Source organism: Dipodomys merriami, unplaced genomic scaffold (genome assembly GCF_024711535.1).
Source record: "Dipodomys merriami isolate MVZ:Mamm:240054 unplaced genomic scaffold, mDipMer1.0.p SCAF_20, whole genome shotgun sequence".
In the NCBI taxonomy this organism is placed as follows: domain Eukaryota; kingdom Metazoa; phylum Chordata; class Mammalia; order Rodentia; family Heteromyidae; genus Dipodomys; species Dipodomys merriami.
In genome coordinates, this window is record NW_027203382.1 from 15,267,039 (window position 1) to 15,289,119 (window position 22,081).

At 34.5% G+C, this 22,081-nt stretch overlaps 1 protein-coding gene across 4 annotated transcripts in view; it reads left to right on the forward strand.

Annotated features, from left to right (window-relative positions):
• Positions 1-22,081, forward strand: part of Tmem161b (transmembrane protein 161B) — a 63,996-nt gene that overhangs the window by 19,654 nt on the left and 22,261 nt on the right. For 3 of the 4 annotated variants that reach the window (XM_070031134.1, XM_070031135.1, XM_070031137.1), the window contains 3 exons: positions 10,537-10,620; positions 13,384-13,481; positions 16,844-17,000. In XM_070031134.1, coding sequence (XP_069887235.1) covers positions 10,537-10,620; positions 13,384-13,481; positions 16,844-17,000 — 339 coding nt within the window. Of the gene's footprint in view, positions 1-10,536; positions 10,621-13,383; positions 13,482-16,843; positions 17,001-22,081 lie in introns of those variants that run through there. The other variant, XM_070031136.1, reaches the window with a different exon arrangement.

Here is a 22,081-nt window from a genome sequence, read left to right on the forward strand (position 1 = left end):
TGTAGCTAATTATGGAACCATGCCAGTAATCCCAGATACTTGAGATGAAGGCAGGAGAATTTGGGGTTTGAGGCCAGCCTGTGCAAAGGTAGTGGTAAGACCCTCTCAAGAACATATGTGGGATTGTAGATCAACTAGTAGAGTACTTTCCTAGTGTTCACAGGTCCTAATGCTCAATTCCTAGTACTGGAGATGGGGTTTTCCAAAGTTAACTATTTGTAAGTTTTAAATTGTACATCATTGTGAGTAGCATGAAAAAATTTTATTCTGTGCCTCCAGGGATGTGAATCATCTCTGTCCAACATCTGTCTACTAGATCTGCCTCTTAGTCAATTAGTATCCATCTCAGGTTATCAAATCTACTCCCTGGTACTAAAGTGCTATGTTACTCTTAAAAGCACATATCACAATGCCACAATGCTTACATCATTCACCTATTAGTCTCATCATGTAGGCATTTTATTATACAGGAAGTGTTGTTGACAGATCACATGAACACTTTTAGAGTATATTGTTATAATTGTTCTATTTTACTATTATTGTTGTGAACCTCATATGTTTAAACAATAATGTATATATGTAGGCAAAAACAATATATGCAGGGTTTGGTACTGTTTGCAGTTTCAGGCATTTGCCAGAGTCTTGGGCAGGTTCCCCGAAGGTGTGGGATAGACTACTGTGACCACACTACCTCTTGCCCTAAAATGTCAGATTTGAGCAGTTTTCATTGAGATGGAATGAATTAAAATTATCTTTTTTTTCTAGCTAGTCTTTACCTGTTAGAATATATCCTTTAGGTTATAAATTACGTATAATTCCTCTTTACATTCTGTGTTCCATGGCTGTTCTGCTTGTGTTAACCAGCTTGTGTTCTCAGTCATTGATTGGATGGCCCAAAACATACTAAATATGAAGTCGAATTTAAGAAGTATTGTCTCATTTTGTCAATACTTTATCTGTATCTCTTACCTTGCCATTTGAGATTGTTTGTTCCTTGTTACTGTTACAATATTTTAAGTTATACTCTGTCCTTCCAATATGTAATAGGAATATGTTGACTAATCAGTCTGCAATCTGACAAAATCTAACACAGCCTCAAATCTGAAACTTTTTGAACATTCATGTGATGCCATAGGTAGATAACTCTATACTTGACCCTTGAGGACTAGGTTTTAGTGAAAACATAGGTGCTTTGAAAATACTGTGTAAAATTACCTTCAGGCTATGTGTATATGAAACATAAATAAAATGTGTTTAGACTTTACTCTCATCTCTAGGATGTCTTCTGTAAATGCAAATATTCCAAAGTCTGAACTCTTAAAACACTATTTTTCTAGATATTTTAATAAGGGATACTTATTAAGGGATTATCAACCTGTATTATAAAAAATATTGCTCATTCTCTTTCTTTTTTTTAAATGACTTTATTCAAGGAGCTCCTAGTTTAACAAGAACTTTTAGTAATACTTCTTTGGTTTACAACTTTTAAGATGTATTGTTGACTTTGGAAACTCAATTCTCAATTCTGAAGTGCCTGTGCTTTCTAACTAACAGAAATGCTTCTTCATTCTGTTAGTTGCTCTTTTTCCTCAGTGTTTTTTGTCATGTCCACTGATTTGTGGCCAAAATATTCTCTAATTCTACTGTAATTAAAGTTACTTTTTTTTTTTGGTCCGGTTGTGGGGCCTGAACTCTGGGCCTGGGCACTGTTCCTCAGCTCTTCAGCTCAAGGCTAGCACTCTACCACTTGAGGCATAGCGCCACTTCCGGCTTTTTTTCTTTTTTGCTTATGTGGTGCGGAGGAATCGAACCCAGGACCTCTTACATGCAAGGCAAGCGCTCTACCACTGAGCCAACTTCCCAGCCCTACTTTTTGTTTTGAAGTTTGCTTGCATTTGAATAGTAGGTTTTACATAAAGTGTAGGATATTGCTTTTTCTCCATAGTGGCTTCCATGCTGTATTTGCTCTCCATTTTCCTAATTGTTTTAGCTCAAACTTCATGCATTTTTCTCCACCCTTGTATCTCCCAAATCTCTGACTTTGGTCTGCTAATTCCTTCATATGTCCCTCATCAAACCTCTGTTTTGGTCAAATGTATTCTGATTTTGTCTCATCTTACATTGGGTAAAGAGGGTATTGTGGTACCTTTATATTTGATTCTTTAATTCATTTTGCCTGTTATTGTTGCATGTGTCCTAATCACATGCAAGTTCCCTTGGTGAGAGAAGCCTACTATTCAAATGCACAGTAGGTGGGACCTATGACCTAAGGGAAAAATTTAAACCTTCTGCTACCTTTATTGAATGCTTGTTTCCTTCTTTGCTCTCTTTGCTTTAGCTGTCTTCATGATAGTCTATGAAATTTTCCAATGAATAACATTATAAAAAAATAGATTTACTGCTGCTGAAAGATTGCTTCGGTTTTAAGCAGTCTTCATTTTCATTTTTTCAAAATCTTGAAAATTTAGAATAGAAACTAAAATTGCCTTTAGCTACTTCTGTGGTATATAATGAAGTATCACAGCCTGAGTGAAAGTTTGTTTTTCATAGTTTTGGAGCCTAGAAGTCTGAAAACAGGATCCAGTTATGTTGAGAACTCCTTTTCAGTTTTTCCCAACTTCTTGTATCTTCATATGGTAGTCAGCTTGCTTCCTTCATTTTAAAATCCCATTTATGGATCTCACCTTTACAACTTGTAAATGCCTATCTTTCAAATAGTATCACATTGGAGATCAGATTTTAATATAAATATTGAGGCTAAGAAACACATATTTAATAAATGAGCCTATGTTGTGTACTCTGAAGTAGAGTTCTATATGATTGTGTTTTAAAACTTTTTTAGCTTTCTCTGTCAATACTTTGTTTTTTGGTATTTGTTCACTTTCTCATTTCATACTCCTAAAAGTTTTATTTCTTAAAAATTTTGAAATTCTTTGCTGTACATGATGTTGCTTCATAAATTTGTAAAATAAAATCTAAGTTCATTCCATATTCTCTCCAACATACTTTTGTATTAAAGAGTGGATATGAGAATGGTCATTGTAGAACTATTTCACAACTTCAATGAAATACAATACCAAGTTAACTTTATTCTGAAGTACTACTAACAATTTCAACTGAACATAAGTGTGAGAAAAAGCCAATAAATTGCCAACCAATGTAAATGTTATAAAATTGATTTTTTTTTTTTAGTGAGTTTCTTTTTAACTTCAAAAGCCACACACGTCTTTAATATTGGAAAAGAGACAAACTGATTCAAAAAAAAAAATGGCACCAGGTGCTGGTGACTTACTCTTGTAATCTTAGCTATTCAGGGGGTTGAGATAGGAGGATCTTGGTGCAGACCTAGCCTGGGCCAGAAAGCCCATGAAATTCTTATCTCAAATTAATCACCAAAAAGCCAGAAATGAAGCTGTGGCTTAAGTGGTAGAGTGCTAGCCTTGAGCACAAAAGCTCAAGGACAACACCCAGGCTCTGAGTTCAAGCTTTAAGGACTGGCATCAAAACCAACAAAAACAAAACACATTTTAGTGGACTATATTCTCATCACAAAGAAAAATCACTATAAATTTTGTTGTATTTCCTTCTAGTAATTTTTGTTTATTTATTTTCTTCTAATAGGTGATATGCTCAATTATACTTCATACTCTTCAACATACCAACGTAAAACATTTTTTCCACTAATTGTATTATTTATCATGGCCATTATTAACTGCTGCATGGACTCTAAATCTAGTGAACTTAAATATCTGTTCTCCAAGTCAACATTAGAAAGGAATAGTGCAACACTTGCAAGAAGGCAGTCACTTTGCTAAGGTATAATACCAATTTAGCAGCAAAATAAAAAACAAAATGACACCAGAATACAAAGAATAGTAATAAATATAAACCACCTGGTATAAACTGTATATGAGGCACTGACTGTTGTTAAAGAAAATCATGCAGGGGCTGGGAAGGTGGCTCAGTGGTAGAGTGCTTGCCTTGTATGCATGAGGCCCTGGGTTCGATTCCTCAGCACCACGTAAGCAAGCAGAAAAAGCTGGAAGTGGCACTGTGGCTTGAGCTGAAGAGCTGAGGGACAGCGCCCAGGCCCAGAGTTCAAGCCCCATGACCGGACCCAAAAAAAAATCATGCAAACAAACTGATTTATACCTTGAATCCACGATCCCTACCATAGGTGGTCACTTCATGCTGCCAGCCATGGTTTTGTAATCTACTTCTTAGAATCTTCTCACCTGAAATCTTTTGTGTGCATGCCTCGGCTTGATTATGAGTTCCAGATAACAGAGCCCACTGCTGTCATCTTTATACCCGTAGTTACATGAACCAACCCCAGAATTAATTTTTACTTAGAAATGTGTATGCATTTAAATGTTTGTTTATTAAAGAAGTGTTAAAGAAGGGCCAAAATCTTACACTTAAGTGGTGGGGTGGATTATAGTGTCTCTTAACTTCCACCTAGGTTTTGCTATTTGCCCATTTCATCCCCCCCCCCCCCCCCCCCCCCCCCCCCCCCCCCCCCGTCTCTCCAAAATGTAGAGTTTCTGAACTTAGGGCTTTATACTTGCGGGTCATACAGAATACCATTTGAACCATGCCGCCAGCCCTTGTTTTTGAGATAGGGTCTTATTTTTTTACCCAGGCTGGTAGACTAAAATCCTCCTATTCACATTTCCCATTTTAATTGGTAGGACAGGCATATGCCTTCACATCCAGCTTTTATGTTGAACTGGGTCTTACTAACTTTTGTACCCAATAACCACTATCCTTCCAATCTCAATCTCCTGAGAAGTTAGGATAATGGGTGCACATCACTATGCCCAGCTCTTGGTTGAGATAGGATCTCAAAAACTTTTTGCCTGGAATGGCCCTGAGCCCTGGTCCTCCACAGTATCTAGCATTACGGGTGAGCTACTGGTACTCAGCTCCTTTTTTATTTTATATCTTAATGTCTTCAGTTTCTGTTCGTTTTTTTTTTTGTTTGTTTGTTTGCAAGCACTTATTTTCTTCTAATCTCCCATTAAAAGTAATGGCAAAGCCAGACCCTGGTGGCTCATGCCTGTAATTCTAGCTACTCAGGCAGCTTAGATATTAGGATCTTGGTTCAAAGTCAGCCAAGACAGGAAAGTCCATCAGACTTCTTTCCAGTTAACCACAGAAAACTGGAAGTGGAGCTGTGGCTCAAAGTGGTAGAGCATTAGTCTTGAGCAAATGAACTCAGGGTTCAATCTAGCCCCTGAGTTCAAGCCCTATTATTGACCAAAAAGAAAGAAAGAAAAAAAAAACAACAAGTAATGGCAGCAAAGAAGAATAACAACCTTGCTTGCCTCCACACTAAAATGTCAAAGTACTTGTTTTCATTCCCTGCTGTGTGTTTATTTCTCTGTTTCTCTTTATAGCCAAATTAGTAAGTGGAATTATCCACAATTTTTCAGTAACTGTTCAACTTTATATCATGTTTATTCTTTGTATAGATCACTTTATTAAAAATTATTTGATATGGGGACTGGGAAGGTGGCTCCATGGTAGAGTGTGTGCCTTGTATGCATGAGGCCCTGGGTTCAATTCTTCAACACCACATAAGCAGAAAAAAACAGAAGTGGCACTGTGGCTCAAGTGGTAGAGTGCTAGCCTTGAGCTGAAAAGCTGAGGGACACCGCCCAAGCCCAGAGTTCAGGCCCCACGACCAACAAAACAAACAAAACAAAAACATTATTTGATTTAATTATTACTAAAAATGGATTTTATTACAACTTTTTTATTTTTATTACATACAGCAATTAGCCAGTGACCCAAACTATCTCTGAAGTTTAGATTTTAATGCATAGTTGTCCTTTTAACATTTTCACTTGATGTCCAAAAGGCACTTTTATAATTATAATAATAATTATTATTTATTACTATTTCTATTATTTTGGTGCTAGTACTGGGGCCTGAATTCAAGGTCTCATGCTCTTGCTGGCTTTTGTGTATATAGCTAGCTCTTTATCTATTGAGCCTCACTCCCACTTCCTCTAATAGACATTTGAAGGTCAACATCTTTAAATTGGTTTCTTCCTGCTTTATTCCTTGTCAATAATGTAGTATCATCTTCAAATCAGAAATGTAGATATCCTTTATTTCTTACTGTTTTTACCTGCTACTTTAAGTCTTTCAGCAAAGATTGTTGATTTGCTGTCCAAAAATATATCTTCTATTTTTTTCTTGCTTTTCTTTAAATCACAGGGCAGCAAAAAGGGATTATAAGATGTAAAATAAATTATGTCTCCTACTTTGAGACTAATATTTTAGCTTAAAAATCTAAATTCAGTACTATGATCTCTGAGATTGCATGATTGTTCCCTTCTTGGATATTTATTTTCTTTGTTACATTTCTTCTTGAGGCTTCTGCCTCATTGGATTTTTAGTTATTTCAGTACTGTATGCTTTTTCTTTCATGTTCTTTGTGTTTTTGGAATACTGTTCCTGCTTTTCTTACCCTTTGGGCTGCTAGTTAAATGTCTCAGGGGAATTATCTTCACATGTCTTATATCCTTTGCCCCCATTTGGTACTTGCTGTGACATCACACTTGTGATTTATGTTTCTTTTTTTTTTTTTTTTTTTCAATTGGTTAAATTCTACCCTGACTGGAGTAGAAGCATCAGAAAAGCAGGGACTTTGGCTGTATGGCTCAGGACTGTCCATTGTCACGCAGAGTACCTGTTAAATAGAATGCTCTCTGTAAATAGCTGGTGAATGAATGGAAACATACCAGTCCTAAAAGCATTCAGCATCTTTGGGGTTCACCTTTGAAAAGTCATATTGCTAATCAGTCTAATAAAACTATAATAAACGTAATCTATTTTAGCAAAATGAGCTTAAAAGAATAAAATGGAGCAATGTTGAGTAAATTTTTAAAGTAAGTGGTTTTTTAGAAAATGTAAAGGTCTGAAAATACTTCATCATTCTAAATATAACTTAAATCTTGCTATGCTGACTTTATTTACTGATTGTTTCTCAAAAGTGGACAACTAATTTTAATTTTTTTAAAATAAGTTATTTACTGAAGTGTTCTGAATTTATGTACTCATTATATGTAAATTCTGTATATGATATGTACACATGCTCAGTCAGTACTTGGAGCTTTCCTGGTCATTCATGGGGACATAATGCACAGTCATGAAAATGTTGTGTGTATCTATACACATGGTTTCCCAGTCGGTCTTTCATGGGAACCTTTGCCTTATTTTAATTCTCCCATTTTATCTCTGCTTTTTTCACTTTTGTTAGTGATTTTGCTGTTCAAAATTCCCCCTATGCTTAATATGGAAGTACTGTCTAGTATTCCCAAGTACAAGAAGACTGAGCTACCTTACATGAAAATCTGCTGGAATCATTCATAAAACAGGAAAATGCGGTATAGATATTAACATAGCAGTGTAGATATTGGATAAGCTTTGCTCAGGCGTAAAGTATGAGCAGCTGGTCATGAATTCGAATTTAAGGAATCAACAATATATACATGACGTAAAGTAGATAGGAGTACACATAAATCAAGATTACTGTGTGCTTTCATCGATCAGTTGATTGGTCGTTTGATGAAAATATTGTGACCTAGAGGCTTGCAGGAACCTAACCCTCTATTTCCCCTAGGAGCAATGGTTCAGTGTTCGCGGCGACTTTATAGAACATAACTACCGCGAATAACGAGAATTGACTGTAAGTTAAAGTTCTGGACTTCAATAGAAATTTCAGGAAGTGTCTACTCGTTAACTGTAATTTAGGGACATTTTGGTTGGGATAGATAGATAGATAGATAGATAGATAGATAGATAGATAGATAGATAGATAGATAGATAGATAGATAGATAGATCTAGATCTATATAGATATAGATCTATCTATATATATATACATACACATACAGACATACATATACAGAGAATTGAATATTTTCAAATTCTTTTGATTCAGTGATCCTTTTTTAGCACTTACTATATGCCAGTAAAAGTATACAGAAACAATTAAACCAGGAAGTCTTCAGGAGGATTAAATTGCATTTTAATCTAACTCACCTGATGTCAACTCAGTTTGCTATAATTTAGTTTTGACACAGCCTTGAGTTAGTGTAGATCCCACAGGTTAAAAATGAGAGTCCTATACAAGTGTGCCTTTACTCACACATCAGCTTTAAGTTGTTGGGGTAGCCAGGCCACCTGTACTTCTGACTGTCTAGCTACAAATGCAGGGGTTCCTAAGACCTCCTCAAGTTCAGTAATTAACTGGAATGACCAACTCAAGAAACTTATGATTTCAGTTTTCTATAAAGTGTGCATATGGGTTAAGGTCTCTGAAAGAACACAGAGCTTCCTATTCACTCACTGCAGAGTCAGGTGTCACCTTCAGAGTGTATCAGTGCGTTAACCAACCAGGAAGTTCCACATGCCTTGATGTCCAGATTTCTTATGGAGTTTCATTCATAGATCTGATATTGTTTCATTAATTTTATATCATTGATCTATGAATTGAAATGACTACACTTAAATCTCTAGTCTCTCTAAGTGGTTTAAAGTCCTGGCCCTCTCAAATTATGTATTTGTATTTCTGGTGCCCACACAGAAGCTACATAGTAGCCTGTCAAGAAAATTCATTTGTCTAACAGTTGCCTTTATCACTTAATATAATCTGGGGCTTTTGAAATTTTGTGTCAGGAACTGAGAATTATGAACAGATACATTCTTCCTTATACCAGAGAGTCTACTTTGTAAATCATAGGATACAACTTTAGGGTAAGTTAAAGTATTTGTCATATAGGAACATAGTTCTTTATAAACAGAAGAATATATGTAGAAAATATCAGGAGAGAATTTCTGAGGAATAAATGTCATTTAGTCAGAGTAGTTTTTTTTATTATTACTTTCCATAGAAAACAGTTGAAGATGAATCTGCGGAAATAGACTAAGGGAACACAAAGTTGTAAGCCTAATATACATTTGGATCTTGTGTGTTTTAGTGAAAAATTATGAGCACAGAATAATGTAATGAATTTCTCTATTTTCAACAAGCTAGTGGTCAGACTTAGTTCATTTGTATCGCCCTTAATCTCTTCTCACTCCAACATAGTGATTCTGTAGTAGACTCTATCTTGTTTCTTCAGGCATAAATATTCCAGTATGTATCTGTAGAATAGGTGAATTTTTAAAAAGTTATCACAATTCATTATCATAGGTCAGAAAATTTAACAATAAAGGGATGGGCACATGCCTGTAATACTAGCTATTTAGAAGGCTGAGATCTGAAGATCGAGATTCAAAACCACTTGGGCAGAAAAACCTACAAGAATCTATCTTTAATTAAAATAGTGTGGCTGAAGTCCTGGCTCACATGGTAGTGTTATCTTCTATGAATTAAGAAAACGAAGCCTGAGTTCAAACCCTGTTATTGAAAAAAATGGTGACTTCTTAATAACATCAGATATATAACCAGTACTCAAATTGTCGACTCTTACTGTTTTAAAAATAGTAGCCAAGGAAGTGGCGCTGTGGCTCAAAGTGGCAGAGCGTTAGCCTTGAGGGAAAAAGCTCATGGACAGCACCTTAAACTCTGAGTTCAAGCCCTAGGACAGATTAAAAAAAAAAAAAAGTTCTGGGCTGGGATGTAGCTCAGTGGCAAAGTGCTTGCTAGCAGGTATAATGCTCCAGGTTCTATCCATAGTACCCGTCCCCGACCCCCCTAAAAAAAGCCAAAAAGTTTGCTAATATTTTTTAACAAGGATTTTTCACATTGAAAATTGTGACTTGTGAGTTAAAAATTGGGAATTCCATCAATATTAGGTCTTTGTTTCTTTTATAAAAATAAGATCTTGGTTAAGGTCCTTGCTTAGCTGTTCACTGATTGTTTTACCTTCTGAGGAGCCTTGGACAAAATTTAGACAAGCATGTACTTGCTTGAGCTGATTAGTGATTATGAGGGGATAGTTGATTCATTTGGATATTTTTATTTTGTGATAGAGGTGAATATACTCAGTTGTCGGAACTCTAACCAAATAGTGTTACACTATTACACTATAGCCAAGAGTAAAGGGGTTTGTAAGAAAACAGTATTCTCTAATTGTTATAAACTCAAACTCATGCAGATTCTTCAGTGAAATTCAAGGAAGGGAAGGAAATGCCTGTAAATGTCTGAGCATTCAAGCAAGCAACTTTCTTTGAAGGATAACTATCAATTTCTTCACATGAAGAGTGGGTAGAGAATTAATATGTTCCTATCCCATTGCCTGGAGAGATCAGTTCACTTATTTCTAATAACAGTATAGGTTATATGAACAGTACTCTTACTGTAGCAGGGCCTGGCATCTAGTAAGTGCTTGGTGTTAACTGAATTTGAATTCAAACCCTTTTTAAAGACATTAGTAGTATCTATTTTAGATTACAGTTTTCACCTAATATTTCCTTGCCAGTTTCTTCACAAATAGGAAACTCATTAAATATTTTTAGAATAAAGGAATAATCTAGTGTTATGCTTTACTCAAAGGATTTATTTTCATTTTTCCCTCAGTTTGAGGTGGTACCAACATCCTACAGAAGAAGAATTAAGAATTCTTGCAGGGAAGCAGCAAAAAGGGAAAAGCAAAAAAGACAGGTAAGTTATATTGGTGATCTTATAAAGTATTGACTAACAATTTATACAAATGTTTTATGCATAAATTTATGCATAACCCCTATGCATAATTTATTTTATGCAAATAAATGATTAAAGAAACATCAAATGTGCTATAAACCGTTGGTATACTTGTGGTTATAACCTATGTAGTCTAATAAGTAGAAATTATAGACAAAACAATGGTTATTTACTAAAAATCATTAATTATATTTGTTTAAATTATGAAAACAATAGGAGATTAATCATGTTAAAGAAAATTTCATTACACAATGATTGAGGAGAGAACTGTAACCCATGTACTTTATTTAAAGATGTCAATTGATGTGAGTTCTTTTTTTTTTTCTTCCTACTTATTTTTTAATTAGTTCATATTATGTTAGTTGGTAAACTGACTTCTTTTGGATTGCACTTTCCTTATTTTTTAAAGTAAAAGAAGTGGACTGAGCTGGGTGCTGGTGGCTCATGCCTGTAATCCTAGCTACTCAAGAGACTGAGATCTGAGGATCACAGTTCAAAGCCAGCCCGGGCAGGAAAGTCTGTGAGACTATTACCTCCAATAAACCACCAGAAAACAAGGAGTGGCACTGTGGCTCAAGTGGTAGAGTGCTTGCCTTGAGCTGAAGAGCTCAGGGACAGCACCCATGCTCAGAGTTCAAGCCCACCGACCGACAAAAATAAAGAGAGAGAAAAGGTGGACTGTATAACTTTATAGGTTCTGTTTATTTCTTAAACTTTCACAGTGCTGGGGACTGAACCCAGGACCTAAGCAAGAATTCTATCACTGAGTTATATCCCTACCACTTAGCTCTTGAATACTTTACCTATGATTAAAGTTTATAGAGAACTGCCTATCAATGATAGCTTTTGTGAAATGGAAACACTTAATATAGTCACTTGGAAAATTTCTAGCTGAGTATCAGTAGCTCATGCCTATAATCTTATCTACTTGGGTGGCTGAAATTAAGAATATTATGACTCCAGTGCAGCCTGAGCAGTCGGACCTGCTGCTCAACAGAAATCTGGATGGTGCTGGCACTTGCCTGTTATTCTAGCTACAGTGGGAAAGCCTAACTTGGACAGATTGTACCCAGGTATGCACCCTGGCAGAAAACAAAACCCTATCACAAAATAATCAGCAAAAAATAGCAGGGTTGAAGGTGGAGCTTAATTATAAAACCACTTGCCCACCAAGCTCAAGGAAGTTCAGTTCAAACACAAGTACCACAAAAAATAGAAATTAAAAGGAAAGCAAACTTCATCCATATTAAATTTGCTTATCTTTATTTAAGTTTAATTCACTGGGAAGTGTTCAGACTAATTATCCTCCCTGAATTGGCCTTCATTTCCTCAGTTGTGGATTCACTTTGACTCTGAAAGTATTATTTTAACATATTATTAAACATTAGAGACAATAATGGTCACCAAATTTCTCATGTATATTGCAAAATTATGTTAACCTGACCTAACAAATTTGTAGGTGCTGAAAAGTTCTTTAGACATTAATGGTTGCTTGACATACAATGGAAATTTGAAAAGACTGTTTTCTGACTTTACTGCCATCTTCTTTTTCTCTTCTCTTCATAAATATACCTCAAAGTCATGAGAATATTAATTAAAAGCCTTCCTTTTCATTAAGTTCTTTAATAAAATATTCTTGTCTAATAGTATAGTTTCCAAAACTAATTCATACATTTATGTGTAATACACAGAGCAACCCTGAATAATTTAACTTACATTTTACTAAGGAGAAGTTGTTGATCAGAGATGCTAAATGCATTGCCCAAATTAACATACTTAAGGGCCAGGATTTTAATCTGGGTTAGTTTTCTGTGTACATATTTTTTTTTCTGCATTCTACCTCTACCTTCATAGTTCAGCACTTACAGAATTTAGTTAATGCAATATGATAATCATTTTGTAAATACTTGAGTTTTTAACACCTTGTAATCAGTAGATATTTAATAACATTTTTATATGTCGAACATGATTTATAATTGCAGAAAGATGTACTGGTGATGTTCTCTTGTCCCTCGTTGTTTTAATTGAGATTTTTATCTGTTTGTATTTATTCAAGAATAAATGAAAACTTGCCAGAATTGAAACAAATGTTACTAAAACTTGGTTTAAATCATTCTCTGTGTATTTGATTATCTTTAAAAATTAAATTTGGTTTATTACTTTCTACATTTGTCTTTAAAACCTAAATTTAAGAATATACAGATGCACTTGAAGAATTCTTCTGTTTTTCTATCTGTGGTTTTTTGTAGAAACAAATATGTTAGGCTTTCATGTTTCTGACTTTCTCGTGTATATTAATTTTACTATATTTCTTCAACTCTTACTTATATGTAGTTAAATATCTGTGTGTGTGAGGGGGGGGGTGTGTGTATGTTATTCCAGAGACAGTATATTTTGTCATCATTCCCTTTATTTTATGCCTAAAGAAATAGATGTTAGATTGCATTAAATCTATGAGAGAGAGCAGGAGAATGGTTGGGTGTACTAGCAGCCAAGCTTTTGTTCTTGTTCTTGTTTTTGATAATATATATTAACATAATAATTTGCATCAGTATTTTGGAGTCTCCTTTTTAAATTTTTGAGTTACGTTCTTTAGGATGAAATAGTAGAAATTCTGCTTTTTTTCAAATGAACTTTTAAATTTCCTTTGTATTTAGTTGATAGAAACACTTGGGTAGCAGTGTAGATAACTTGTCTTCTGTGTCACTTGTCTGATTTTTATAGGAAATATAATGGTCACATTGAAAATAAACCACTAACTATTCCAAAGGATATTGACCTTCATCTAGAAACAAAGTCAGTTACAGAAGTGGATACGTTAGGTAAGGGAAATCTTGGTAAAGTGTTCTGTCAATCTCAGTTTTATATTATGGAAGTGAAAATACCTTCAATTTATCTGTTGTGGCTAGATCTTTTTCTTTTAATCATTAAGTCTATTATGTAGAATATGATATCTAAGAACTTAGAAGCTCAAGATGACTATTTGAATTCAATTTGTCTGTTTGCCTTACCTGTAGCATCATTTTCCCCATTCCTCAAAAGAGGCTAGTTTATACAAACCTATTATATACTTTTGTTTAACTTGAAGTCACAGTTTTATAATCTCAAATTCTAAACCACTTTTTGCTCCTTGAACTAGTCCCACTCCTTTCATTGTGCAGTTTTCAACTGTATTTGTATATTTGTATTGAATTACTTACATTTTCAGTAATTTTTCCTAATGTACTAGAAAGGAATTTTGGATCTGAAAAACTTTACTTATTCAATATTTACTTTATCCATTGGATATCTCAGAATAAATCATTTACTCTCTTCTGTCTCATGTGTCAATTTCTACAATAATGACTATACTGATTTCAAGTTTAAAATGAAATGTATATGAAATTGTTTGAATCTCATGTACGGAATTATTATTTAAAACACTAGTTTTCCAAACATATCACTGTACATTAGGATCACGAGAAGTTCTTTACAAGATTTGTCACTCCTACTCTTTGAGATTCAGTGACACTTGAGATAGGATCTGGGACTTTGTAATTTTAAAAGCACTCCAAGGGCTGGGAAGGTGGCTCAGTAGTAGAGTGCTTGCCTTGCATGCATGAGGCCCTGGGTTCGATTCCTCAGCACCACATAAGCAAAAAAAGCCAAAAGTGGCACTGTGGTTTCAGTGGTAGAGCGCTAGCCTTGAGCTGAAGAGCTGAGGGACAGCACCCCGGCCCAGAGTTCAGGCCTCACAACTGACAAATAAATAAATAAATAAATAAATGCGCTCCAAGTGATTTTGATTTTTTGCCGTTTGAGAACCACCTGGTCATGTGATAACAAAGGATAGAAAGTGACACATTAAAATTATTTCGATGATGCATAGAACACCATATGTCATTTGACCTTTTCTGGACTCAGACCAGACTTGAAAAATTGTAATAGATTCTTCTGGCATTTTACATATAGTGTGATATGAAGTATCATCAAAATATTTGAAAGTTGAACATTACGTGTATTAATTTATAACTATATATAACAAAAGGGGCCAAAGATATCAATAAGCAACAGTCTAAGTTTATTGTGTAGTATCATTGAAACTTTTGAAATTGGTTATGTTATAATATTTTTTCACTTTTTTCTATGCAACATTTAAAACATAACATTTCTACTGACTAATCATCACATTTTTTTTCAAAGTCCTTATATGTGTCCTTAAATGAAAATATCCAGAGACATATATGAATACAATAAGCATATTTTCCCTTATTTCTAGTATAGTTTTACCACTTCACTAATAGCTATTTATAGAAAAATTATCACTATTTTAGTTAAATAATATAAAAATACTGAGTATCAGACATTATTATAACTGTATTAACTCCTTCAGTCCTATGCATTAGGTAGAGGTAGCTGCTATGTTAGTTTTTTTATTTTTTCTTTTAACTCATTTAAAGAAGATTTAATGACTTTGAGATAGAGCCAGTTAATAAGAACAAGGCTATTTTAATGACCTTAAAAAGTTGAAATTAGGTAATGCAGCTTTAGAATAGAGTAGATTGTTTGGTTTCACTTGTACAATTTTGAGAGCTAGTTACAAAAATATTGAATATTAAGAGCAATTCTAGTTATATTTATGTTACCATTTGTGAATGCATTCTGTATATGAATGTTTAGATAAAAGTTTTTTTAATCTGAACCTTATTTGAGTCTTAATTGTCTAGTGTAGGCACATACAGATTTTATAAATATAAGAAGAATGTAATTATAACTCATGAGCTAACTATATGTCCAGAGTATATATGATTTGTACTTTTGTGAGTCTATCTCAATTTGTATTAACTGTGTATTATAAGAAGCTCATCAAGAGCATAAGAACTTTTCAATGTTTACCATGAATGATGTCCATGGAAGAAGCCTGGTGAGAGTATGGGCAGGTGTGTACATTTAGAATGCTTACTTCAATTATTAATAATAAAAACTAAAAGCCTTTATTTGAGTAGATATTTATCTTCTACCCATTTTACTGTCCTTCCATAAAGTTATCCAAAAGGCTGAATCTGGGTAACTTTTTTCTTTGTGAGGGTAAGGAATTGATAGAGGAATCATTTGTACAACCATTTTGGGATGAACCTTCAGTCTGATGTTCAAAAATTTCCTCAGTCACAACAGAAAACGTAGAGCAATTAAAATAACTTGAAGCACATTCAGAATATTACCATAATGTATGTAAAGAAACCAGGAAATGTATAAAGTCACACACACAAAAAATGTTGTTTAAAAATATTACTGTTTTTAACTCAGAAATGATACATGTTTGGCTATCTTGTTTGGCTATTTTTAGAAAGCCTTTGGGTATATGATTTTTTAAAATATGATTTGTTCTGTAAATGTGTGGCATTTGCAGCTACAATTGTAATACTTTACAACCAAATATTTTCCAAAGCAAAATAAATCACTTTGTTAAGTGCCAAGGAGAACATATGAATTGATGTTTATGTATGTGATTTATCTCCATGAATTAAAAAAATAATTCTGGTATTTTGGACTACATTCTATAGAGAAGATAAACTTGAATATCTATACTTTGTAAAAAGTTTGAGGAAACAGTGATACAAAGAGTGATGGAATTTTATTTACTACCAGAGAATTTATATTTTAACATAAATTGTGAAGAATGTAACCATGTGTTGAAGGAGTTTGCTCTTAAGTAGAACTAGCAAACACTCATCAGCTTTGCTTAAAAGAAAAGGGTATGCATTGTCTGTCTATTTATTATTTTCATTTGCAGTTACTTACAAAATTACCAGTCCTCCATCAGTTAATAACTTCTCAGAAATGAACCATACAAGTAAATCTTTTGTTTTCTGTACCAATTTATATTTACTGAAGTTAAAATAATAGCTAGATTCTCAAAAGAGAATATTTTTGCTTATTGTTTTATAAAAATGGTTAAAATACCAACACATTTGCAAATCATTTAAATATTTTGCATAATTTTTTGTAATTTCAGGTTATTTATGAGCTATTGAAGTTAGTTTTAGGTTTTAACCTATGAATTTCTTTACTGAGTTTTATATTTGCAAACTTTAAGTTGCAAACTAACATAAAATGTAGCACATTAAAAGTTAATTATGGTTAAATTCTTATAAACTAAAACTGTGAAAGTTTAAGTGAACTTTTTTTAACCATTATTTTTCAGCATTGCATTACTTTCCAGAATACCAATGGCTGGTGGATTTCACGGTGGCTGCTACAGTTGTGTATGTAGTAACAGAAGTCTACTACAGTTTTATGAAGCCTACACAGGAAATGAATATCAGCCTAGTTTGGTGCCTGCTGGCTTTATCTTTTGCAATGTATCCTTCAAAACATCATTAATAATTATCTCAAATTTATTTATCTTGTGCTGTTAATACTATTAGGCCTTATATTTGATTTTTAAAGAGATTATAAATCATTAGAACTCCTATTAGTGATTTGCTGTTCATTTTCAGTCTTTTTGGAATTCTTATTCATGTAGTGGATCTCCTATTGTCATCTTTGTTTATTTTTTTTTACATCTTATTGCATTTATTTTATTTTCTGGGAGATTTTCTTCTCCACTGATGATGGAGTTCATTGAATTTTTGCTATAAAGTTTCAAATGCTCTTTTATTTCCTTACCTTCTTTATGAAACTGCTTGGTGTGTGTGCGTGCGTGTGTGTGCGTGCGTGCGTGCGTGAGTGCGTGCGTGCGTGCGTGCGTGCGTGCGTGCGTGCGTGCGTGCGTGTGTGTGTGTGTGTCGTGGGTCCTGAACTGTGGGCTTGGGCTGCAACTGCTCTACCACTTGAGCTACAGTGCCACTTCTGGTTTTTCTAGTGGTTTATTGGACATTAAGAGTCTCTCAGACTTTCCTGCCCAGACTGGTTTTGAACCATGATCCTCAGATTTCAGCCTCCTGAGTAGCTAGGATTACAGGCGTGAGCCACCAGCGCCCGACTAAGGGTTGTTTTTGTTTGTTTGTTTGTTTGTTTGGGTTTTTTAACTGTATTTTTTTTGTCTTAGTTGTAAGTTATGTTTTCATGAAAGGTGCCAGACAATAGCATCTCTACGGGAATTGTTTATCTTGTTGTTCATCCATCCCAGAGAGGATAGAGACTGCTGAAGAGTTTACAGTCCAATTTCTATCAGCTTTGACTCTACAAGAGGTTGAGGAAGGAGAAGGAAGTAGAATTGTTGGTATGCTTGAGTACATTACATATGAAAACATTTAGTATGTGAGAAAATAACCTCTGCCAAGAGAGGCTTTGCAGGAACTTGAAATTAAATGTCACATATCAGATTCACATCAAAAACTTATCTTTTATATTAGATATATCTGGTTTTTCTTTCACACCCTGTGAAGTGAGTCTAGCAGAAATGACCTCTGTCTGGTTTCTCTTCATCTTTCCATTGCATGTGCCTATTTATTAGTCAAACGTATGTCTCCATTGATTACATAGGACAATAGCTCTCTGAATTTGAAGGTCACACATACATCAATTGATTCAGAAATTATCTGCAGTTGTTACTGGTGGAACAGTTAAAGTGGTCTTCAAATTGGACATATATAATTTAATTAGTTCCCTTAAAAGTGATGAAGCAAATTGCTTTATTTCCCTTCTCATTTGTTTTCTTCCCTTTGTTAGTTATATTTGACACACTTAAACAGCAGTGATATTTTCTGCAGAATTTGAAGGTCTTCTAAGCATAAGAATGATTTTTGAATGTGTGACACTAAACATAGCATCCTGAAACCTGGAACTGAGTCATCTTTTGTTTTCTACTTCCGTTTTCTACTTGTGCTAAGTTGTCACATCTCCCTTCTCACTCTTGAACCCAATGTGATTCTCACCTCTACTCTTATTTCACTTTCTGAGTTTCTAACCACCTCTCTGACTAATTCCACCTATGTCAAATTGTACAATTTGGATAAGACAAAGGGTAAAGAAAGTGAGGGTGAAGCAGTTCTGCAATTGTCTTTACCATATGATGGCCAGTGAAATTTAGGGTCTCGGAGGAAGTCATACTCATTCCATGAAGTGTTATTGCCTGCGTTTATGAAAGAATGAAAAGTAATAAGGTAAAAATGATTATGGCAAAAAAAAACTTTTCTAAAATTAATCTTATAATGTTTTTCTTTTTTTGTTTCTTTGTTCTTTTCATGTCTTTTTTTCTACTGTTATAAAGGTGATATACGGAAAGATATAGAGGGGTTACAGTTACATAAGTGAGATAAAGAGTACTTTTTTTTTTTTTTTTTGTCAGCTTGAACTCAAGGTTGTGCTTTTTCCACTTAAGGCTAGTGCTCTACTACTTTGAGCCATAGCACCACTTCTGGTTTTCTGGTGATTAATTGGAATTAAGAGTGTCTTGACTTTCCTGCCCTGGCTGACTTTGATCTCAGCCTCCTGAATAGCTAAGATTACAGATATGACCTACCAACACTCAGCTAAGACTACATTTCTTTTTGAACAGTCATCCCTTCCCTGTTCTCTGCCAGTTTTTCCTCCAATCCCCTTCCAAAAGTAATATAATTCATTCTCAACATAGTGTCTAATGAGTACCACTGCTGCGTTTGTTTACCCTTTGTCCCACCATTTGTGTGCCCCCTTTTATCCTCCCAAAGACAGATAAACAAAAAAATGACAAAATGAAAAGAAAAACAGGAACAACAACAAAAACTTCTTTCCACTTGCTGGAGTTCATTTCAATAAATACTACTTTATATGATCAGATACACATAGGTATTATGTCTTTGTGTGCTAAGAATAGCCTCCTTTGGTCTCACTGTGTGAATGACTAGAGACCTGATGATATAATAATATGACATGATATAATTTTATCATGTCCCAGTGTAATTTTTTAATGCTGGAATAAAAGATTGTTTTTTTAAAAAAAGCATTGTATGATCAATAGGAAATGGACTCATTACCTTGCTCATGTAACTGTAACCCCTCTGCGCAGTATCTCTACAATAATATATGTATATATAAAAGTATTCTATTTCATAGGTCTAGAGAATTGATGTTTCTTTATTCATTTATATGAAGTTTTAGATTTTATCAGTTTATATGAAAATTGCTTGAGTCCAAATATGATCTATTTTTAAAGAATCACAAATTCATGAAAAATATTAGAGAAAATTTTATTTATAGAATTGGAAAGCATTGATAAAATATTTTTGGATAATTTTAGGAAGTTATGATATAGAAGGCATATTTTCTTAATGTACTAATAGCCTTTTAAAACAACATGATTAAGTTGATAAGTATATTGTTTTCCTAGAACTGAGAGAAATTTGCCATTTTAGACCTAAAAATTAAGTTGATTTACCATTGCAAAAATTTATATTTAACTTGTAGGTAAACATATTTAACATACTTTTCCTGAATAAAATTTTCTCCATTCTTAATTTATTTTTCTTTAAGAATTTTTATATTTGCATCTCTATGGAATGTGGTCACTTGTAAATATGATAATATTGAATTAGAACATTAAGACTATCAGCCTTGTGGCAGGAAAAAAAATGTTGCCACCTCCTCTACCTTTGTCTTTGTTCAACATTTGAAATTTTATAACATAAAGTAAAAATAACTTAGCCTGGAGCTGGTGGCTTATGCTGTAATCCTAGCTACTAAGGAGGCTGAGATCTGAGAATCATGTTTTGAAGCCAGCTGTAGCATGAAAGTCCTTGTGACTCTTATCTCCAACCAACAACCAAACAAGCCAGAAGTATAACTGTTACTCAAGTGGTAGAATGTTAGTCTTAAGCACAAATAAAGCTCAAAGACAGTTAAGCCCCATGACCAGCAAATAATAATAACAACAGCAGTAATAGCAGCACATAAAGTAGGTTCGGTGTTCAACTAGCAATGAGAATAGAATGGGGAAAAAGTTTTTTTTTTTTTTAATTGTATTTTATTTTATTTGAGAACATACTGTACAGAGGGGCTACAATTACATGGGCAGGATAATGCATACATTTCTTACCAAGCATTGCAGCCTCCTCCTTTGTTTACCCTTCACTTCCCTTCCCCGCCTCCCCCCTCCCCCCACCCAATTTTACCCCCCTCCCCCCACCCAATTATACCCCCCTCCCCCCCTACACCGACATTGTAAAGCTGGTTTTGACATGACATTTTGTACTTCTCATTGTTGCAACAGGTCCACCTGAATCCTTAAACGACTTGTTTGTCCCCATCTCCTCCACATGTTATACTGACATCAAATATAGTGAAAGCGGGGGTTACACTGTGGGGGAGGGACATACAAAGCAACAAAGAAATAATCTTATAAATGCGTTAGAAACACATGCATGAAAGAAACGAAAACATTAAAATACATATTTAAGGGTTCATTTTCCTTGACTCATACCTATACTAGATATTGCAAATAAGGGAAACCATGGGACCTATGCTTCTTTGGGCCTGGCTTACTTCACTTAATATAATTTTTTCCAAACCTTTCCTTCCATTTCCTAACAAATGGGGAAATGTCATTCTTTCTGATGGAGGCATAGAATTCCATTGTGTATATATACCACATTTTCCTGATCCATTCATCTACTGAGGGGCATCTGGGTTGGTTCCATATCTTAGCTATGGTAAATAATGCTGCAATAAACATAGTTGTGCTGGTAGCTTTAGTGTGGTCTTGTTTGTAAACATTTGGGTAAATGCCCAAAAGTGGGATTGCTGGATCATAGGGGAGATCTATGTGAAGTCTTTTGAGGAACCTCCATACTGCTTTCCAAAGTGGTTGAACAAGTTTACATTCCCACCAACAATGAAGTAAGGTTCCTTTCTGTCCACATCCCCTCCAGCATCTGTTGTTGTTAGAGTTCTTGATTTTTGCTGTTCTAACTGGAGTGAGGTGATATCTCAATGTTGTTTTGATTTGCATTTCTTTTATGGCTAGGGATGTTGAACATTTCTTCATGTGTCTATTGGCCATCCTTCTTTCTTCTTCAGAGAAGCTTCTCTTTAAGTCTTTCGCCCACTTATTTATTGGGCAGTTGTTTCTTTGAGGATTTGTTGTTGGGTGGTTTAATTTTTTGAGTTCCAAGTATATTTTAGATATGAGACCCTTGTCCGTTGTATGGCTAGTAAAGATCTTCTCCCAATCCGTGGGCTTTCTATTGATCTTGCCAGCTATGTCATTTGCCCTGCAGAAGCTCTGCAATCTTATGCAATCCCATTTGTCCAACCTTTCTTTGATTTGTTGTGCTTCCGGGTCTCTATTCAGAAAATTTCGCCCTGAGCCAAGGAGACGTAGGGTTTCTCCTATTCCATCCTGTAATGTTTTCAGAGTGTCTGCTTTGAGTTCAAGGTCTTTGATCCATTTGGAGTTGATTCTGGTGCAGGGTGATATATAAGGATCTAGCTTTAGTTTTCTACATGTAGTTAACCAATTTTG